General features: G+C 41.6%; 1 protein-coding gene across 3 annotated transcripts in view; it reads left to right on the top strand.

Annotated features, from left to right (window-relative positions):
* INO80 (INO80 complex ATPase subunit) overlaps window positions 1-19,933 on the top strand; it is a 131,724-nt gene that overhangs the window by 81,663 nt on the left and 30,128 nt on the right. For all 3 annotated transcript variants that reach the window (XM_032856804.1, XM_032856805.1, XM_032856806.1), the window contains exons 25-27: window positions 4,736-4,876; window positions 10,360-10,585; window positions 14,708-14,835. In XM_032856804.1, the coding sequence (XP_032712695.1) occupies window positions 4,736-4,876; window positions 10,360-10,585; window positions 14,708-14,835 (495 nt within the window). The remainder of the gene's footprint in view (window positions 1-4,735; window positions 4,877-10,359; window positions 10,586-14,707; window positions 14,836-19,933) is intronic.

Consider the following 19,933-nt stretch of genomic DNA (forward strand, 5'->3'; position numbering starts at 1 on the left):
TGTTTCAGTGAAACTGTTGCCATGGTAATGGGCCACTTAGGCATCATGTGTGTCAAAAGCTTTCCATACTCCACAGCTTTTGTGAACTAGCTCGTAAAAATTGGGGGCAGTTCAGATTTTGTAATTTAAAATATACAAAAGGATCTAAACATGAAGAATTGTTTTTTGAAAAAAGTGGTGTGTGTTTAAGTTGTAAACACTATTCTCTGTTAAATGCTTAGAGAGCTTTGACTGGCTATTGATGAAGAATCCCAACCAGAAAGTTTTCAAAAATTCATCTGCTAGATGTTAATTTGCACCTGTAGTATCTATATATGACATTATTTCCTGAGATCATGAAAGCTGCCAACGCCCCTTGTGGAAAGCTCTGAGAAGCCATTGTACTCGGGTTTTCTGTGCTTTATTTTCTCTCTTTTTGTTTGGTCACTTAAAATATCTGAAAATAGAAGCCATTTAGTCTAGCAGTTGATCTATAAACACTACGCCCTTTCATTTAAGGTGAGACCTTTCCTCACAGACTTTTAATTTTGGAGAACAAACTGATGGTTAGCAGAGGGGAAGGGGGTTGGGGGAAGGTTGATGAGGATTAAGGAGCACACTTGTTGTGATGAGCACTGGCTGATGGTTGGAAATGTTGAATCACTATATTGTACACCTGGATCTAATATAACACTGTGTGTTAACTAACTGGAATTAAAATTAAAACTTAAAAAGCAAAATAATAATAAAGTGAGACCTTTTCTCTATACCTATGTTTGATGTATTCTTTAAGAACAAAAGCAGAAAATTAATTTCTGAGTAATGAAGACCTAATGGTTACAAATGTTCCTTTTAATTTTAAGCAAGACATGGAGAATAAAGTATGCCCCTTGTTAAATGGGTAAATCTATATCTGAGGGGAAAACATCTGTGTGTTTTCTGTGCTATACTGTGGCAGGAAATTTACAGCTGTGGGGTCTATCATCCTGCCCTACTTATTTTCGATTGAGACTTACATGGTACCAAAAGACTCTCTACCAAAGTCTAACTTCTCTGCTTTGTGTATATTGTGATTGTGGTAGCAAGATACACACAGCTGCCAGTGCAGACAGGGTAGTGAAGACACTCAAGAGCCTGAGGAAGGGACACCACGTTATAACCAAATCATGTTTCTCGTAGTGTGACTTTGTTTCTTTTGTTCTAATTTATTCTTGGCCAAAACAGACTAAAGTAGTGATGAACCTTTTCTGTCCCTCCTTCACCTATTCATCCAAGCATCTTACGCAGTGGCGGTTAAGGTGTTCTTTGTGTTCTTCTGTGTTAAGTATTAAGTTTTTTTGTGTATAGCAGTGTCTAGTAGTTCATGTCATTATGTGAAGGGAATGTGGGTAATGTGGTATTAAGGACTACCTGTAAAGAAGAATGGATGAAGCCAGTGTTAAGAGAAAATAACACAAGAAAGTATAGATTGAGTAAAATATGCTGGGGGTGGTCAGGGTTTCTCTTAAGCTAAGGCTGTGTATGAGCATTTTGAGCATGTGAAATTTTTTTTAAATCTAAGATCAGAAAGCTACAAATCACCTTGCCGTTAGTGACTTCCTGTGAGAATATCATCTTAACCTATCTCATGTAAGACAAGTGAACATGTTTTAATTTGGGAATGACCACCCCTGGAAGTAGAATTATCATTAGACTTTTTCCAGAAGGGTGTTACAAATAACATACTGTGTTAAAAGAACTCCCTGCAGTGAATGTTATAACTCTTTCTTACCAATAACTATAAGGTTGAAGAGAAAATAATTGAAAGAAATGTTCATTCTTTCATCTTTTGCCTTTATGTTCTGGGAATGAAGTAAACAGGCTTTGTTGAATTTTGCCGTTTGAAAATACTTCAGATGAGCGTGACTTTAAGAGATCCCTGGCAGAGACATTGTTTAGTTACTGCTCTCTGGAAGTCAGTAAACAATTCAAGGTCTTTAGGTCAGCTACTGCTGCTGCCTCAGCCCCCTGGGTGGCAGTAGACACCCTAACTAGCAGTCCTGAACTACTACTACTATAACTCGATGACACGACCAGTATTTCCTAGACTTTTATCTCTTCTCCCCATCCCTGAGGAGGAGCAGGGGGCCTTACCACCAATAGTAGGAAATGTGCTTATGGAAAACAAGAAGACTGCCTTTATCTGTGCATAGGAATAGGATTTTTTTAGGTGTATGTTCTTAGCTATCCAGTATCTAGTATTGGAAGAACAGTATGATACCCGATCTACTCCTCACCCTGGGCTTTGAGAAGGTAGTGGACATAAATATGTAGGGAGGCTGGTGAACTTCAATGCAGATGCTAGCCAACATAGAGATGAGAATGCAGATATTGTTGAAAAACTGTCAGAAGGATAAAATTCTTTTCTAGGTAATGACAGGGATGTCAACATCTAGAGGAAAGTATCAAACATGACCAAGCTACGGGGGCCCAGTGTTGTAATAAAGCATTGTAAAGACTTCCATACAGTGTGGTTAGAAACCACTGGAGATGGCCATCTCTCCTAGAAACAGTTCAGGCCTTTCAGTTTGTTAATGACCATTATTCAGAAAATGCTGATTGGTTTTGGAAAACAGATTATGATACCCATATCCTGCTAGACAACTTAAGATGGCTTCTCTCAAAGTGTGATCCTGAAGAGCCCATTGACTTTGGGAAAAGATATCTACTGAACAATGAAGCCTTGAAGAGATTTGATCCTGGAAGCTTTTGGTACAGGAACTCTAATTCCTCTGTACAGCCCTGGTTACTATTCATCTTGCAGTTTGTTTTCTTGACCTTATACCGTATAAAATTTGCCTACCTTGTGTATGATTATTTAGGTTCCAACCTGCCTTTTCTGAGAAAACAATAAAGAAAAAAAGTGAAATAATCAAGAATGAAGATCCAAAAATAAAATGTCTAACATTGCACTGAAGAAAGAATTGCATCTGCAATAAAGAACACTGTAACCCCACTGACAGATTCTTTTATGTGAACATCCATCCTTTTTTAAAAAAATTATTTATTTTGAGAGAGAGAGACAGATAGTGAGAGAGGACACTAGTGGGGAAGAGAGGGAGGAGCAGGCTCCCCTCTGAGCAGGAAGCCTATTGAGGGGCTCGATCCCAGGGCTCTGAGATCATGACCTGAGCTAAAGGCAGGCACTTGACGACTGAGCCACCCAGGCGCCCCAGCATCCCACACTTTTAAAAAATCTTCCGCATGAAAGCTTATAAACTGAAGCTTTACTGTGAGCTTTTAGTCTGTTAAAATGTATTGATAAGGTAATATAAAGGGAGAATTTCTGGTTTTTAAAAAAATGGTTAGATAAAGGAGCTAAAGCAATATTGTTACCTTTTCCTGACTATTTGTATTGATGTCACTGAATAAATGAAACAGCTAACCTTGCTAGAACTACAGTTGACTCTTGAACAATGTAGGGGATAGGGATGCTGACCCTCTCTGCAGTCAAAAATCCACGTATAACTTTTGACTCCCCAAAAACTTAGCCACTAACAGTATACTGTTAACAGGAAGCCTTACCAATGACATAAACAGCCAATTAACACATATTTTATATGTTACATACTGTATTCTTAAAGTAAGCTAGAGAAAAGATGTTATTAAAATCATAAGGAAAATACATTTACAGTATTGTTGGGTTCTTTTTGAAAAAAAAAGTGTATAAGTGGATCCACACTTTTTTTTTTAAAATATTTTATTTATTATTTATTCAACAGACAGATCACAAGTAGGCCGAGAGACAGGCAGAGAGAGGTGGGGGGTGGCGGGAAGCAGGCTCCCTGCTGAGCAGAGAGCCTGATTTGGGGCTTGATCCCAGGACCCTGGGATCATGACCTGAGCTGAAGGCATAGGCTTAACCCACTGAGCCACCCAGGCGCCCTGGATCCACACATTTCAAACCCATGTTCTTCAAGGGTCAGCTGTACACTGCACTGTTAATATACACATATGGTACTAAACAGATGTGCCTTATGGCTGGCTGGCTCAGTCAGTAAGTAGAGTATATGACTCTTGATCACGGAGTTTTAAGTTTGAACTCCACGTTGGGTGTAGCAATTACTTAAAATTGTTAAAAAAGCAATGCGCCTTGGGGATGCCTAGGTGGCTCAGTCATTAAGCATCTGCCTTCAGCTCAGGTCATGATCCCAGGGGCCTGGGATTGAGCCCCACATCGGGCTCCCTGCTCTGTGAGCCTCTTTCTCCCTCTCCCTCTGCCTGCTGCTCCCCCTGCTATGTTCTTTCTCTAATAAATAAATAAAATCTTAAAAAAAAAATCTTTTAAAAAAAATCTTTAAAATGCATCAAAGAAAAATTTAGAAGGAGATATTGTTAGCATCATGTTTTTAATACAAGATGTGAGTTTGCATCCATGGTGTAACAAATGAACCAAACTCCCCCCCACACACATACACTGTTTTATCTAATAAAAGTTACGCTCTAACTATTTATAATTAACAGTATCTCTTCCAGAAAAAGGTAGAATTGGAAATGCCACTTGCTTACGGTATAGCAATAAAACCCATGTTTTTAAAATTAGCATGAACCTTGACTATATTATACATTTGGTTCTAAATACTGGTTTATTGTTTATTAGAATTAATATTCATAAAAAAGAATGTTTAAGTCAGGTATTTAATATGTGACATTTTTTCCATTTTGCTTGCATTAAACATACTTGCCAATGGCACTAATTTGCATTCTTGTCTTGTAGTCTCTGGTTTTCAGCAGCCACTGCAAAGCAGTGAGTGGCTACTCAGACCAGGTCATCCATCAGCGGAGATCAGCTACCTCCTCGCTTCGTTGCTGCCTGCTCACTGAACTGCCATCTTTTTTGTGTGTGGCCAGTCCACGAGTAAGTGCCACAGGAGGGAAGAGACAAAATAGATGATACTTGAAGAAATAAGCCAACTTCTAAGAGATCCATTTCTTAAACAATTACTTTAAGCTCTTTGGACCTTGAGAAACGTATATCATCAGTATTTAGAAGACACACATGGTCCTGACTTTCCCAAGACAGTGCTCCTCCCTTTAAATTACATTGGTTTGAGAATTGTATGGTAGATCGGAATGGCTTCTTTCCCCGACCGTGTCTCTCCTGTGTCGTTCCTCTCGTTTAGTCAGGGGCTCTAAACTACCATGGGAGCAAGCCATCTGTCAGGTAGATTATCACTGAACAACAGGGTCAGGGACAAGGGAATATTTGTAAAGGAAGGGAGCCATTTGTTACCTGCATTGAGGTTTTTGAGGGTTTTTTAGAGGAGGGGGTCAGATTGGGAGGGAGATTTGATCTGGCCTTATCGCCTCAGTGCAGTCTCCAAATAATAAAAGGAAACATAACACTTCAACATCAAGAAACTTCTTAGCCTGGTGTTCTCTCACTCTTCTCAGCAGCCCTGCCTGGACTGTGGTTCACAGGTATGTTCCCTCTGAAAAGTGACTGTTGTGCTCTATTCACCATTCAGCAATCTTAGTTTTATTTGCAGGTTGGGAGCAGTTTCTCTTATGGTTTCAACTTTGAGCACCTGTTAGATCCTTCCTAACCCTCCATTTATCAAAACAGGGCACTCTGTGGATTGCCAGCAGCATCGCTGCAAAGGCTCCCCTTTGCACAATGCTGTGTTTTACTCTGCTTACCTCTTCCATTCTTTCCTGTCATTGATCAGAGCTAGAAGAAGCTCTCTTACAACTCTGAACAAGTATGTGAAGGGAGGGGGCAGAGTAGAGATGCATCAGATTCTGTGGTTAGAGCAGAGAACAAGTTTCAGTCTTCCTGGCTCAGCCCTTTTTTCTAAGGAGCATCTTTCAGTTAGCCAAGAAAACTCTTAAAGAGGCCGACATTACTTACTCTTCTGTGTTTTACCTTCTTTTCTCCACTCATTCTAGAAGGTCTGCTGTGTTCACAGTTCTGTTTAAAGAAGGTGGAGCCTTCTGAATCTTCCTTAGTGATATTTTGCTGTCATTATTGACATCAGCTTGCATTCTTTATTAAGATATCAAAGGTCAGAGTCTGGCAGGGGTCCCAAGAAAGTTGATGAATGGAAATGAGATGATGATGGGACTGAGTCCCATTGACTCCTGCCTGCCTTCCCTTCTTTCTGCTGACCCTGTACTACATGAACTTGATTTGCAGGCCACTGTCAACTGTGATATATATTAGCTATCTAAACAGAAAGTATTTAGATTTTCTATATATCCCGTTCTGCCAAAGCATTTTTGGTCTTGGAAACTTTAGTCAATGCAGGGAAATGCACCCTTTCTAGAACACATCTAAAGTCAGGTGCTTCTATAGAAAGTGTTCTTTAGGCTACATAGTTGTGTGGTTCATTTCCTTCTCACCCTTCCAATCTGATGTGTATACTGCGAGGCCTAATAAGAGGAAGTCTAGATTTCAGAGAAGGATGTCTAGATATTTTTACTTCTCATATCCCTAGTGATTTATAGAGCCAATTAAAAAGTGAGCTGCCTTGGGCTGTCATTGCATTGACAGGCATGAAGATTCTTTATTCTACTCAGAGCTCTCTGGCCAACCACTCTGAAGAAGAACCCCACTCTCCCAACAGACTCACACATGGGATACCCCAACTGTACAACTGAAGGCTTGTTTTCTGAGGAGCCCAGAGTTGAAACCGTCATCCTGGTGCTGCTATTTCCCTAAAGAATAGTAAATAGTGACTAGTTTGAAGAAGGCTAAAATAGCATAAAGGTGGGGTGACAGGCAAGGAACAGGAGAAAACTTTATTATTTGGCTGAAGCACTCTGCCCTAGCACCTTCCTTTCCTACTCAGCCCCTCTCTCCATAATTGTTACAGAGTTTTTTCACATAGCAGGTGCCAAACTTAAAAGAGGAGTAGTTACACCATGGTTATATGGACAGGAAGAGGAGTTTTATTTTATTTATTTTTTTTAAAAGATTTTATTTATTTATTTGACAGGCAGAGATTACAAGTAGGCAGAGAGGTAGTCAGAGAGAGGAGGAAGCAGGCTTCCTGCTGAGCAGAGAGCCCGATGCGGGGCTCGATCCCAGGACCCTGGGATCATGACCCGAGCTGAAGGCAGAGGCTTTAACCCACAGCCACCCACGCGCCCCAGGAAGAGGAGTTTTAAATATGTCTGAATATTTTATACACTCATCCACAAGCTTTTACCTTTCAGATCAGGCCTGGGGTGTGAATAATCCTGAGATCCTTGATTGTCTTATATTGATTTCTGACCCATCTGTGGTGGGGAAAAACTGACTTTCTTTGAAGTCTGAACCTTAGCCTTGAGCTGAAACAAATTAATGTCCCTGTCTTGTGCTGTGGAAATTTTCAGGGTCAGTTGTAGAAGAACTTTGCCTGCCACTAAGGAAGGAATTATAGGAGCTATTTTCTTGTTAGCTGAAGAAATAATTCTGGGTTAATAAACTAAGACCCTGGAAGTTCATTTTACCAAAAAACTGAAGCGCTTGGAGTGGTCACGCTTGCTAGAGCTAGAGCAGGAGCATACACATCCTCAGGAAGGACGCGCTAAATGCTTGAGGAGACAGCCCTTGAAGATACTATAGTTTAGGAAGTTAATGAAGCAAGAAGCAGAGGTTAGCTCATGTGAGACTAAAGGGAGTCTAAAGCATTTCCATTTGTGGGGAGGGAAGAATGGTGTGGCATGCTTCATTTCTCCCTACTTCTGAGCAATCGGAAGGCCACGTGGGGTTAGAAGAATGGGTGGAGGCCATTTATGAGAGAGCTGACTTGGGAAGCAAGTTTAATTAGAAGTGGACTTGTTTGCCTCCTCTTAGACCTCATGAGTTCACTGCTTGCGTACTTATGACATGACATTCTGTGATTTTTGCATATATCTTGATCCAGGGTGCTTGCCAAAGAAGCTTATCAAAACATTAAAAAATATTTCACTAAGAACTGGGCCTCACATACCTCCTAGTCTTCAGTCCTGGACTTGGAAGGATGTCAGCAAAATGAATTTGGGAAATAGGTGAAAGTTTTTAACTGGAGAAAGTTGTTTTGTTTTTAAACTGTGTAAGAGTGCCTAGGAGTGAGTTTTAGACAGGAAAAACATTTTCCCTGTGTCATTGTTCCCTTCTTCCTTTGTGCTGAGTTTTTAGCTTTTGATTTTTCATCTGGAGAATCTGGGCCCAAAGTCTTTATGTACATATTCTTGTTCTTATTGTACTATTATTATTATTTTAGAGAGAGCACATGCATGAGAACAGATGGGGAAGGGGCAGAGGGAGAGGGAAAGGGAATCTTAAGCAGGCCCCACCCCCAGCACAGAGCCTCATGTGGGACTCCATCTCACAACCCTGAGATCATGACCTAAGCTGAAATCAGGAGTCGGACGCTTAACCCACTAAGCCACACAGGTGCCCCCCCAAATCTATATAATTCCATTACAAATACTGCTTTTCTACAAAATAAACAAAAAAAGCTGTTATCTCTAAGTATAAAATCGATCGGTATGAGTATCTTGTTAGAAAAGCGTAAATATGATTTACTCCTCCAAAAGTATATATACTGTATAGAACCAGTCGTACTTCTGTAGTCTAACCACTGCTGCTTATATGAGTGTTAGGAAAGTACAGCCACTATCCATTATTGACCATGTGGTTCTGGGACTCATACTGTAGATGGTAGATAGCTGCTGAGTTACTGCCAGGACAGGCTACAGCAGGAAAATCCAGGTTTTATCCACCAGTTTTTTATTTCTGTCTTCATTTGTCTGTGTTCAGCTTTCTGTGGGAAAAAGGAATAAACTGGAAGCAAGAGAACCAACTCCTTTTGGAATGTGTAAAGATGATAGGAGATTACCAACAACTGCGTCTCATATTGTGTGTGAGCTGTCTGGGTTGTGGAGCTGCAGGGGGCACACGCTTGCTGTGACCCCTCCCTGTAGTTTTGTGTTTGGACTGTAGATGGCACTGTTTTCTAGCAAACTCCGTTCAGCTTCATCTCTGAGCCGGAATAGAGGACGCTATGGTATTAGTAAATCATGCTCTTTCTCTTGTTTTGGTATCCTCTAGTCTCCAGCAGAGGCACCTGCAGCCCTGTAGTCAGCTCGCTGACTGTTAGTGTACCCCAGGGCAGCATTAAGGCTTGGCCTGAGGGGCCGTGGTATACATTAAAAGCCTAGAGCTATTGGCTTTTCCTTTAGACCTTCTGGATCAAAATCTGCACTTTAGATAAGCTCCCAAGAAGGTTCTTCTACATACCAAAACTTGACAACCATTCTATTGCCCTAATGATTAATGGGCATGAAGATAGAAAAGCTAATAGTAAGATACGTTTTCCTAAATGTCTCTCTTCTGGGAAATAATAGCAACAGTAAAACTAGCTAACTAGGTACGGCTAGTTTCTGTGTTCTGATCTCTCTCGTTCCTCTGCACTTGCTCCTTATACCCAGTTTCTCCGCATTCTTGGTGTTGCTCCACGGTTTTTCTGAGCAGTTTGATCCATATAATGGGACTTTCGCATTTTTATCAGCCTGAGCATGCAGATAATCACAACCTCCAAATTTCAACAGAAGGTAACTCGGGCTTCTAATCAGGTGATTTCACAGCTATCTGAATACACAGATGCTTATTAGAGTAGGAATAGACCCAAATCACTTAAAGGATTAAAAAGCCTGTTTCTTAATTGGCGAAAGCCTTCTATTCCATGGGGGCGGGGGTGGGGAGCAGGCAGCATTTCAGTGTTGTTGCACCTTGTGGGGAGATGAGAGTTTGTGCATAGGCTCTGTCCTAGCCAAGAAATGAATCCACCACTCTCTGGCAGTATCTTTCTCCACCCCCTTCCAGCATATCCCATCTTATCGCCTAAAAGAAAGATTCTCTTATCTTTCATTAGGTTTTTCAGTCAGCAACCTGGTCAGGGAAGAGGAGAAAAAAGTCTTGATAAACTTGGGAGCTTTGCCACAAAACCATTAAAGATCACTTTAAATGCACCAGGCCAATAACCTTTTTTGTTCTTTAGTAATGACTGTGTAGCTCCAGCTCCCTTCCTGATCTTCCTATTCTGTGTGTGGCTACTAGAACTTCATGAAAAACACTATCCAGCAATGAGGGGAAGTGGCAGAGTTGGATCAGGGATCTATAGAACCATGATAGAATCATTCCTGACCTGGTATCCCAGTTTTTCTGAAAACTCCAGCACTCTCTGGATCTTTAGCTTGCTGCAGATTCATGTTGTAAGTGGTTGGCCTTTTACCTGGACCAGCTCACTAAGTCAGTTATTAGGGGCAGCTTATTTGTCAGGACAAACTAGCCTGAGAATTGTCCACATTTATCTACAAAGTTGGGGTGTAAGAAATGTGCAAGAGCTGTCTCACGTGACTGTCTCACCGCAGGTTACCGCAGTGCCATTGGATTCTTACTGCAATGACCGCAGTGCAGAATATGAGCGGCGAGTGCTGAAGGAAGGAGGGAGTCTGGCAGCCAAGCAGTGTTTGTTAAATGGGGCCCCTGAACTGGCAGCAGACTGGCTAAATCGACGATCCCAGTTCTTCCCAGAGCCAGCTGGAGGACTGTGGAGCATCAGGCCTCAGAACGGCTGGTCTTTCATCAGGATTCCAGGTAAGTTCTCTGTTCTCGTGGAATGTGTTCCCAGCTCTGGCAAGGGAAGAGGAACCGAGGAGATACTCCATGTGGTGGCTTTAGATACTTGGAATTCAAAGTGCTTGGGGTTTGTTTCCTGTTTTGCCCTTACTAACTTCATAGGTAAAAATACTTGAGTAATTTATGACTTAAGAGAGAAATGTTCTTTAGATTTGTGCTTACGTACTCTCCTTTGACAAGCCTACAGCTGAGAAAGGAATGCCACTCTTAAAAAAAAAAAAAAAAAAAGAGCCGGGGGGAGAATAAAGTTGGTAGGAAAGGCTCCAGGTCGAATGAGTACAGTTGTCTTGTGCCATTGCCAGTAGGGTGAATGAGAATGTCGTCACTTCAGAAAGCCTAGTTGAAGTAGCATAAACAGTGTCCTGCACGGAGCACTAGAGATCTGAATGATAACCAGAAGAAAAACAGTGTGTTTTGTGCCAAAACGCTAGCAGATTCCCAGACCTCCTAGAGTCAAGGTCGAGGGTTGAAAGGAAACTAGGTTTTCATCTTTGCTTTAGTGAGACTACTTTTAAGGAAACTGAACACAAGATTCCTAGGCTTAGTTGCAAACACCTGCTGGCAGACTAGAGTGCTAGTTGAGGCCTACCACGTTAGATTTGGTCGTCCAGATTCTCTGATACTTTGATTGTATTCTTTTTACTGGATATAATGAAAGTAAATTAGAGCTGAGCATTCAAAAGAGAGAATCTGCCAAGTGTCAAGGGACTTTGGGTCAGCCTCATCCATAGCTGGGGTTGGAGGGTGCTTTGAACTAGAAGAATCCATCCTGAGTTTATGAGAGCAATATAATATGTGGCCTCATAGCTGACTTAGAACACCTGAAAGCAGTGGGTGAAGGTGTACTGTTGGAAAACAAGGGGGAAAGCCCAATTGTAAAGCAGACCTGGTTAGTAGTGGGAATAGAGGACTGAAATCCAGCAGGTCTGGAAACCATTGAATCCCAGCCAGAAGATGAGCACAGGTGTTGAAAGAAGCAAGACAACACCTTATTTCTTCTTTCTCCCTTCTTTACTCTGGCTCCTAAGTTCCCAGTACAGGAGTAGAGGGCTTATTGCTGGCGCTGTGGGAATCTCTTGTGGCTTTTCCTGTTCTTTGAAAGAAAAATGGACCTTGTTTAAATAGCAGGAAGTGTCTGAGTTCTTTTCACATCGATAAAAAGCACCAGCCTCACTGGCTGTTTACTGTGAGAACCAACCAGCTCCTCACTGACCCCATTGTGCTCTGTAGACTAGCTGGGGCAGGGCAGCGAGGGGTGGGGGAATGAGGGGTCACTGGAACCCGTATTTTATCTCTTTTTGCTCTATACTTTTACATTTTCGGTTTCCTTGGGAAGGATTGGTTCCATTATAGTCCCCGAAAGACCAAAATCTCCTGGATTTCACACCTTGAATGCATCTCCCTGTTTCCCCAGGAGAAGGATATTTATTCCTTTCAGAAGTCTTCTCTCCTTGGAAAAAGGAGGTATTTGATCTATTAGCAGTTTTACTGCCGTGGAATATACTCATTTTTGTCCCTAAATAGGCTCTTACACTGTGGCCAGTTAAGAAGTTGTGTCTAAGATACTTTAAGCTTGTACTGTAGGATTGTGGAAGATGTTGCAAGAAAGAGGATAGGTCTGTACATTTTGAGATCCTGTTTTAAAGTGAGGTTGGACTTGGCACAATCAGCCCAATTTCTAGGGGATTGTGCTCTTCTTGGCTCTGTGCCCTACTTAGCAACAGGTGGTGCTGTTGTCCAATCCAACTTCGGTAGCTCCTGAGAAATTGAGTAATGGATGCTAGGCCTGAAAGACCCCAGTGTGTAGAGAGAAAGAAACACGGTTTTTTTTTTCTGCCTGTCTTTGTAAGGACAAGTACTGGGTGATGAGTTAACATGCTTAACGGAGAAGCAGAAACACTGTTCGTTGCTTCAGTATTCGAAGGCTGTGGCTGCAGTCTCTTTCTGCTTAGTCCTTTTCTTTCAGGGCAGTCCAGAGAAATCCAGTCCACCCACTTTCACTTCCCACATACACGGTAATAGCTAACGAGTGCCGCTCTTGCTTCTCTCAGGTGCTTCGGAGTTCTGTGTGCATCTTCGTCTCTGAGCCTCCTCCTCTTAGCATCAGTTCATTCTAGTTAGCAAAGGAAAGGAGATGTGGGAAGCAGGGATGTGTGAAAACTATTGAATCACGACTTTGAGATGAAGCTTCTCAAAATGCAGACACTAGACTGATTTACATACACTAAAATATTTGTGTGGAGGGAGTAGATGTGAATGGAGAGGGAAGATAAGCAGGCTACCGAGATCCGATGAACCTAGCTTGCCCACTCTTCTCAGTGATGAAAACTATATATGGGCTTCTCTCTTTTTTTTCCCACCGTCCTGCGCTTTTAATGAAAAAAGAAAGAAACTTACTGTCTAAAGCTGATTGGTAGCTCTGTGGGGAATGTTTAGGAGCTATCAAAATTGAGGGATCCCAGGGAACCCATTTAAGAGAGAAAGGTAATTGTGACAAGAAAATGTTGAAGTTGTTAGGAAAGCATTGCCGCCTGATCAGACTTGGAATTCATACAGGCCTCCTTGTCTGGTGCCAGGGACAGGGCCTAGCATTTGGTTCTGTCCCAGCTGCAGTCGTTTGATTGTGTTGGTAAGGAGATCAACAAAAAGAAGAGCATTTCAGTAATCTAAACAGGACCAAACAAAGAGGCTGAACAAAGGTGTGTGTGCCACAGTGTCGGGGAGGGGGTGGTGGAGGGAGAGATGTGGCCTGGCAGCGTTCCGAAGGTGGGAAAAGGCAGGCAGCAGTGCAGAGGAGTAAACATCCAGGGCCTGTGGCTTTGTAGCAAAAACATGAGTGGCTGATGATTTGTTATGGTGCTGTCAGCACATCCGTTCTCGTTCGGTTTATACAATGATTACGACTTGGCAAATGGTGGCGAGAACAGAGAAATACCCATTGAGAACTCTTGGATTGCTCTTAACAGTCAGCCTTTGCAGTTCTGAGGGGGAAAAAAACATGGGTTTGAACCCAAAAACTAGGGATAGGCTGTACATTTTTTAACAGTTCCCTTTTTTAATTTTAGTGGTTAGTTGTCTGTGTTGTCTCTCTATCCTTTGTCTCTCCTTTTTTGCATCCCACGGCCACTTCCACATATACACTTAAATCTCCCGGCCCCTTCGGCCTCGTTTCTTCCCTCTCTTAGTAGCAGCGATTGTTCAGGGCATGTTTATGGACCAGTCTGCAAACAGGAAGCTCTACTTCCTGAAATGTGATGGGAGTTGAATGATACTGAATGGATAAGATGAAAATTTGAGAGCTAAGTGCTCTGTAAAGATCTCTGGCTAAAATGCTTTTTTTTTTTTTTCTTTTAATGGGATGAGGAAAGAGAAAGCACAAGTTAGTGAGTAAAAGCAGCTTCCATTTCACAGAAACCCAAAGTCAGTCCTTCTGAGAAGATGAACAAACTTTAGTGTTTTTATTGAATTACAGTTTAGGATAATGATATTTACCAGCCAGCCTATTCTAAATCATCCAGGAGAAGGAGTTTGTATTTACACAGGGGGCAGGAATGGATATGTGTATTTGGATTTCTTGATATTTAAGTGTCTCCAGAGATAGGCAGAATAGCCTTTGTTTCTCTACATTCTCATGCTTTCAGGAGGTGTAAACCATTTAGCCACAGAACTAGCAGAAATAAATATCAAAAGATAGGATGAAGAAGGAAAAGCAAGTTTCTCAGGTCACCTAGAGCAGATATGACCTGGACCTCACTCTTAGATTTCCATGTGTACCTGCTGTCCCCTGAGTAAGGACACGGAGCAGGGAAACTTTGAGTTTTCTTAGCAGCAGATATCTGATTGGGAACTGTCCTTTGGAAGGGAACCTATACCTCCCTCTTTCAGGGTTCTTCCCAGAGCACTACTGGATCATGATTTAACAGTGCTGTGCATTCTTCTCTAGAGTTACTTTCCTGCTCTTGTGATGACAAGCACCCTGGTTGTAGTAATTTTTGGCTGCATACAGCTTTGCAGTGAGTGATTTTGCTGCTTCAATTAAATACAGTTTCCCCCTCCTCCCCCCCCTTTTCTTCTCCCCAGGCAAGGAGAGCCTCATCACTGACAGTGGAAAGCTGTATGCCCTTGATGTCCTCCTGACTCGGCTCAAGTCTCAAGGACATAGGGTCCTTATCTACTCCCAGATGACCAGGATGATAGACCTGCTGGAGGTAGGAGAAGGAACCTTGGGGCCTAGGACACCTTGACATTTAACTTGCAGGAATCACATGTCTATGACTAATGTCCGTCCTGCTTAATGGGAACCCAAAACTTGTCTTTGTGATTTTACAGTCTATAAAGTGAGGAGAAGCAGCTCCTGGCAGATCTGAGAAAATGCAAAGGACTTTTACCTCCTTCCCTACACCTGTGAAATAGAATGTCCCCTACTCCTTCCTTTACTAGGGAATAAATTCCCTAATTTTAAAGGAGAGCAGAGTTAGGAATTACTTAAGAAGTCCTCTGAAATTCTGTATGGAAAACAAGACTTAAGATTAGTTCTCTGTATAGAAAACCAGAGAGCAGCTGTTCAGTCTGACTTAATGTAGTGGTCTCAGCTTGACTCCATATTGCGTTCTGCTGGAGGAACTTTAGCAAATACTAATGTCTTGTTCCATCCTCAGAGATGGTTATTTAATACCTTTGGAATGAGGCCTAGGCATCAGGATACTTTAAAAAGCTCCTGAGGTGATTCTCACAGGCAGTCAGAGTTGAGAACCACTGGGTTATGTTGAAAGATACAACTTGTTTGACTGTTCAGGGCAACTTCTGTTTCTTCAGTTAGCTGTGTTGACGTTCTCTCTGCTTTCTTGTTGTCTGAGTGGAGGCTAATTACTTGATGGTGAGGAAGTCATGGACATGGAAATAGGAGAGTGAAACTGAGGACAAATAATCACAAGCCACCAGAGTTAGCATTTAGAGCTAGAAACTTGAAAAGCTGCTGGTCAGGGGGCTAAAGCACCTGGATGTAAGTAGTATATAAATATTTGCATGTTTTTCCATGGGCTTTTTATAGCTAAGGCTTCATATTCTAACCCTGCTACTCCAGGGAGTAGCTGGTAGTAAATATGTGGAAATTGGAGCATGATTATCCCTATCTAGGAATAAGGGAGTAGGGATCATATCAGCACAGAAGGAATGAAGGCTAGCATAGGGAAGAAGTTTTAGGTTTCCGGAAGCCAAGCCTGGCTTACTGAATTTCTCAGTCAATAGTTTGGTAATGCGTTAGCAGGCTCTTTTTAATAATCTGGCAACTTCTTTTAGCATATTTGAGGTCACTTTAATCACTAAGTTTGGCATTTAATAGTGTTTAGTCCCTCGAATGCTGTCAACAGGCTGAACTTTCTGTTGTGTCCTATGGAATAGGTCACCTATTTCTAAATGATGGAAAAATGCTTATTGGTGGCTGTAAATCACTGTAAGAGAAGTAATTAAGCCACTGTGTTTGCTGCAGATCTTACCTTGTGTTAAAGGTCCTAACAGCAGTAATCCAAAATAGAAGGACTGCCTGCATCTTTAATGTTCTGTTCAAACCAAATGATGTCAACAGCTCAAAAATATGAGTAGCTTTCCTTCAGTGGGGCTTCTCTTACATAAAGTGCACTTGCCTTGTCCTGAAGAGTCAGGGAAGTACAGATGAAGTAGTGAACTTGCACTGCTGTGAATTATAGAAAAAGCAGTATGCTAAAGATTTTGTAAGAGAAATCTCTCTTTTTTTTTCCCCAAGACTATGTCAGTGTATTTTGGAGTCCTAAAGTTGCTTCATATTAAAGGAAAGTTCAGAAGTAAGTGGGGTAAACTACCAAAAAATAACCGGCTCTAAGAGCTGAAGGGGAGTGTAAATGGTTTAAATTTGATGAATCCTACATTTTAGTTCCTCTTTCTATGTATTACACCCTTCTAGGTACTCCTAAATGGTACCAAAATAAGTGATTCAGAGTATGATAATGAGCTTTGTTCAGGATGAGTGCTGTAAATCCTTCCCACCAGGGGCACTTCCTATCTCTCTAATCCAGCAGGTTCTTTGGAGAGGTTTGTGGGAATGTGGACAATGTGGGTAGGTTTTACAAACATGGCAGCCTGAGAGCCTTCTCTAAATATAGTTGCATCTCTCCATGGGGAATTCGAAATTAGGGAAAACTGAATTTCACAGCTGCTGACATTCCTTAGCCATATGAATAACATGCATCTAGGATGCTGAAGCCAGAAAACATTGCTACTGTTTACATGTTTTACTGAAAAACTTAAGTGAAACTGTTGTCTAGTTTCTTTTTAACACTATACTGTTCTTTTTCCTTCAACATTACATTTCCTAAAAGTTCATTTGTCTTTCCTTGGGAGGGGGGGTTCTGTTTATTTTAATACTGTTTACTCAAATGACCCAGAGTCTGTATTTCAAGAGGCTGGTCCTCAAAATTTATTTTGTGGGCATGGAGTTAAAATGCCCATAATGTTTAATATATGTCTAATCATTTATTGAAGTGTAAAGGTATTGTGGATCTTATGGCAGTGCAGGATTAGGTCTATATTTCTTTACCTTTTCAAAGAGTTATTCTGGGGTTTGCTTTTTTTTCAGATTTTACTTATTTATTCGACAGAGAGAGAGACAGCGAGAGAGGGAACACAAGCAGAGGGAGCGAGACAGGGAAAGAAGGCTTCCTGCAGAGCAGGGAGCCTGATATGGGGTTCCATCCCAGGACACTGGTATCATGACCTGAGTCAAAGGGAGACACTGAACCGACTGAGCCACCCAGGTGCCCCTGGGTTTTTTACTCATTGTCATAATAGAAGCTTTCAGTGTAAACATTCATTAGAGTCGTGTTTCAGCTTTAAAACATGACCTGGCGGGGTGCCTGGGTGGCTCAGTGGATTAAAGCCTCTGCCTTCGGCTCAGGTCATGATCCCAGGGTCCTGGGATCAAGCCCCACATCGGGCTCTCTACTCGGCAGGAAGCCTGCTTCCTCCTCTCTCTCTGCCTGCCTCTCTGCCTACTTGTGATCTCTCTCTGTCAAATAAATAAATAAAATCTTAAAAAAAGAAAAAAAAAGAAAAAAAAAAAAGGCCTGCCTTGTCATTTAAAAAAAAATAAAAAATAAAAAATAAATGAAACATGACCTGGCATGGGAACCTAAGAATCATGTTATAGAAAGGCCCTTCTGTATAGATGCTTTCCCTTGAGTACGCTTGACCTTGCTCTTAAAAAAAAAACAAAAAACAAAAAAACCTTGACTCTTGCCTTGCCTCTTCATTCTCAATGTGTTGGGGGTTTTGTTTGGTTAGTTTTAGATTAAAAAAATTTTTTTTGGTGACGCCTGTGTGGCTCAGTGGGTTAAGCCTCTGCCTTCGGCTCAGGTCATAGTCTCAGGGTCCTGGGATTGTCTGCCTTCACCTTGGCTCTCTGTTTATTTCTAGGACTCAGAAGAACCAAAATATGGTAAAAATCCACATACTTCTGTATGACCAGTTTTCCATTTGGGGAGAAATACTAGTTCTGGGCACTTAGTATTTGCTCAGTATTTTTTTATGAAGTGATTGATAGCCTCTTTCTCTTGGGCAAAAATCTGACTTTAAGTTTCTTATGAATATATCAGATCTTATTCCAAATAGAATTCTGTATTCAGAAATGTCTTATTCTTGGGGCGCCTGGGTGGCTCAGTGGGTTAAAGCCTCGGCCTCCAGCTCAGGTCATGATCTCAGGGTCCTGGGATCGAGCCCCGCATCGGGCTCTCTGCTCAGCAGGGAGCCTGCTTCCTCCACTCTCTCTCTGCCTGCCTCTCCTCTCTCTGCCTGCCTTTCTGCCTACTTGTAATCTTTGTCTGTCAAATAAATAATAAAATAAAAATCTTTAAAAAAAAAAAAAAAAAGAAATGTCTTATTCTTTCCCATGGTATCCAAGTACTGTTTCTAGATAGGAGATAAGAAAGCAGACTGCTAAACTTCCAGGGCCAGGAATTTTTAGTGTGCCACAGGCAGAAGTCAAAGCCATAGATAGAGGAGGATGTGCTAGATCCCTAAATGTTATATTACAGATTTATCTTATATTTACTGAGTCATCTGTAGGGTCTTTGCTGGTGGGGGTGCTCTGGAAGCAGACAGGACCTCCCTGCAGTTGAGATGATGGTGTCCAGCTGGATGTCAGACAAAGCTTTTCCTACCATCACCATTTTTACCCGAGTTTGGGACTTTTCACCCCCTACCACCATATTCTGACAGTTGCAGAAAGCTTTTAACTCACTACAGACGACTTATATCATCTGGGTTGTCTCATTTGAGGCTCAATCCTGTTGGATCAAGCAGCTGAGACTCTAGTTGAAGGAAGTAAGTGTCAGTATTTTCTCTGAATACTAAAGTACTTGGAAAGGGTCAGCCAGCTGGTACTGTATGTGGTGTGATTGTTAAGTACTGAAACCCAGACAAATTTTGTACTGCACAGTGTATGAGAATAGTACGGGTCAGAATTAAATACAGATCATTTATAGCTAATGATGGCATTTGAGACACTCGGTTGTATAACTTACCTGTTCAGCAAGTAACTCACTTGGATAGGATTCATCCAGAATAGACCTTCTGTCATTCATAAGCTGCTTTCTCTTAGAACTCCTAGTTACCTTCGGGAGCTGTGATTCTGAACCTACCGGGAAGCTGGGTTTGCTAAAACTGCCCCACGGAATGAAAAGCAAATTGGGGTCACTGTTAACTAGCATTTTGATTAGGCTTTAGGAACGATGGAAGGAAATGTGTCAGCTTACAACCACATTTATTCTGTTTCATTCGTTTCTTTTCAGGCCAAGCCTGAGGAGGGCATTGTGCTCAGCAGATGTGAATATAGGTTAAATGTGGTCTTTAACTTCAAAAAAGGTATCTAATGGAGGTTATATCACACACAGCCGTCAAGTGAACTCTGATACTAGAGCCCAAAATGAACCATAAACAGAGCTGAAGATAGCAAGATGGATACATTTATTTCTAACTGGATCACTTGAGGAAGGGTTCCCATTGATAGTGACTTCTGACCTGAACTTAAATAGAATTTTAACCATCAGGGAGAAAGGCATTCCAGACTAAGGAAGCCAGATGTAAAAAGGCACAGAGATGGGAAAGTACAAGACATTTGGGGCAGACTAGCTCAGTGTGACTGAAGCATATGGTATAGGAGAAAAGGGAATAACACACGTAGGGTGAAGGCAGATTATGATTGGCCTATATATGCCTTGTGATTAAGTCTTGCTCCAAAAGACTCTTTGTATTAGATAAGAGAAGGATGGCTGCCAT

This window comes from Lontra canadensis, unplaced genomic scaffold (genome assembly GCF_010015895.1).
Source record: "Lontra canadensis isolate GAN:19392208 unplaced genomic scaffold, GSC_riverotter_1.0 scaffold12, whole genome shotgun sequence".
Taxonomy (NCBI): Eukaryota; Metazoa; Chordata; class Mammalia; order Carnivora; family Mustelidae; genus Lontra; species Lontra canadensis.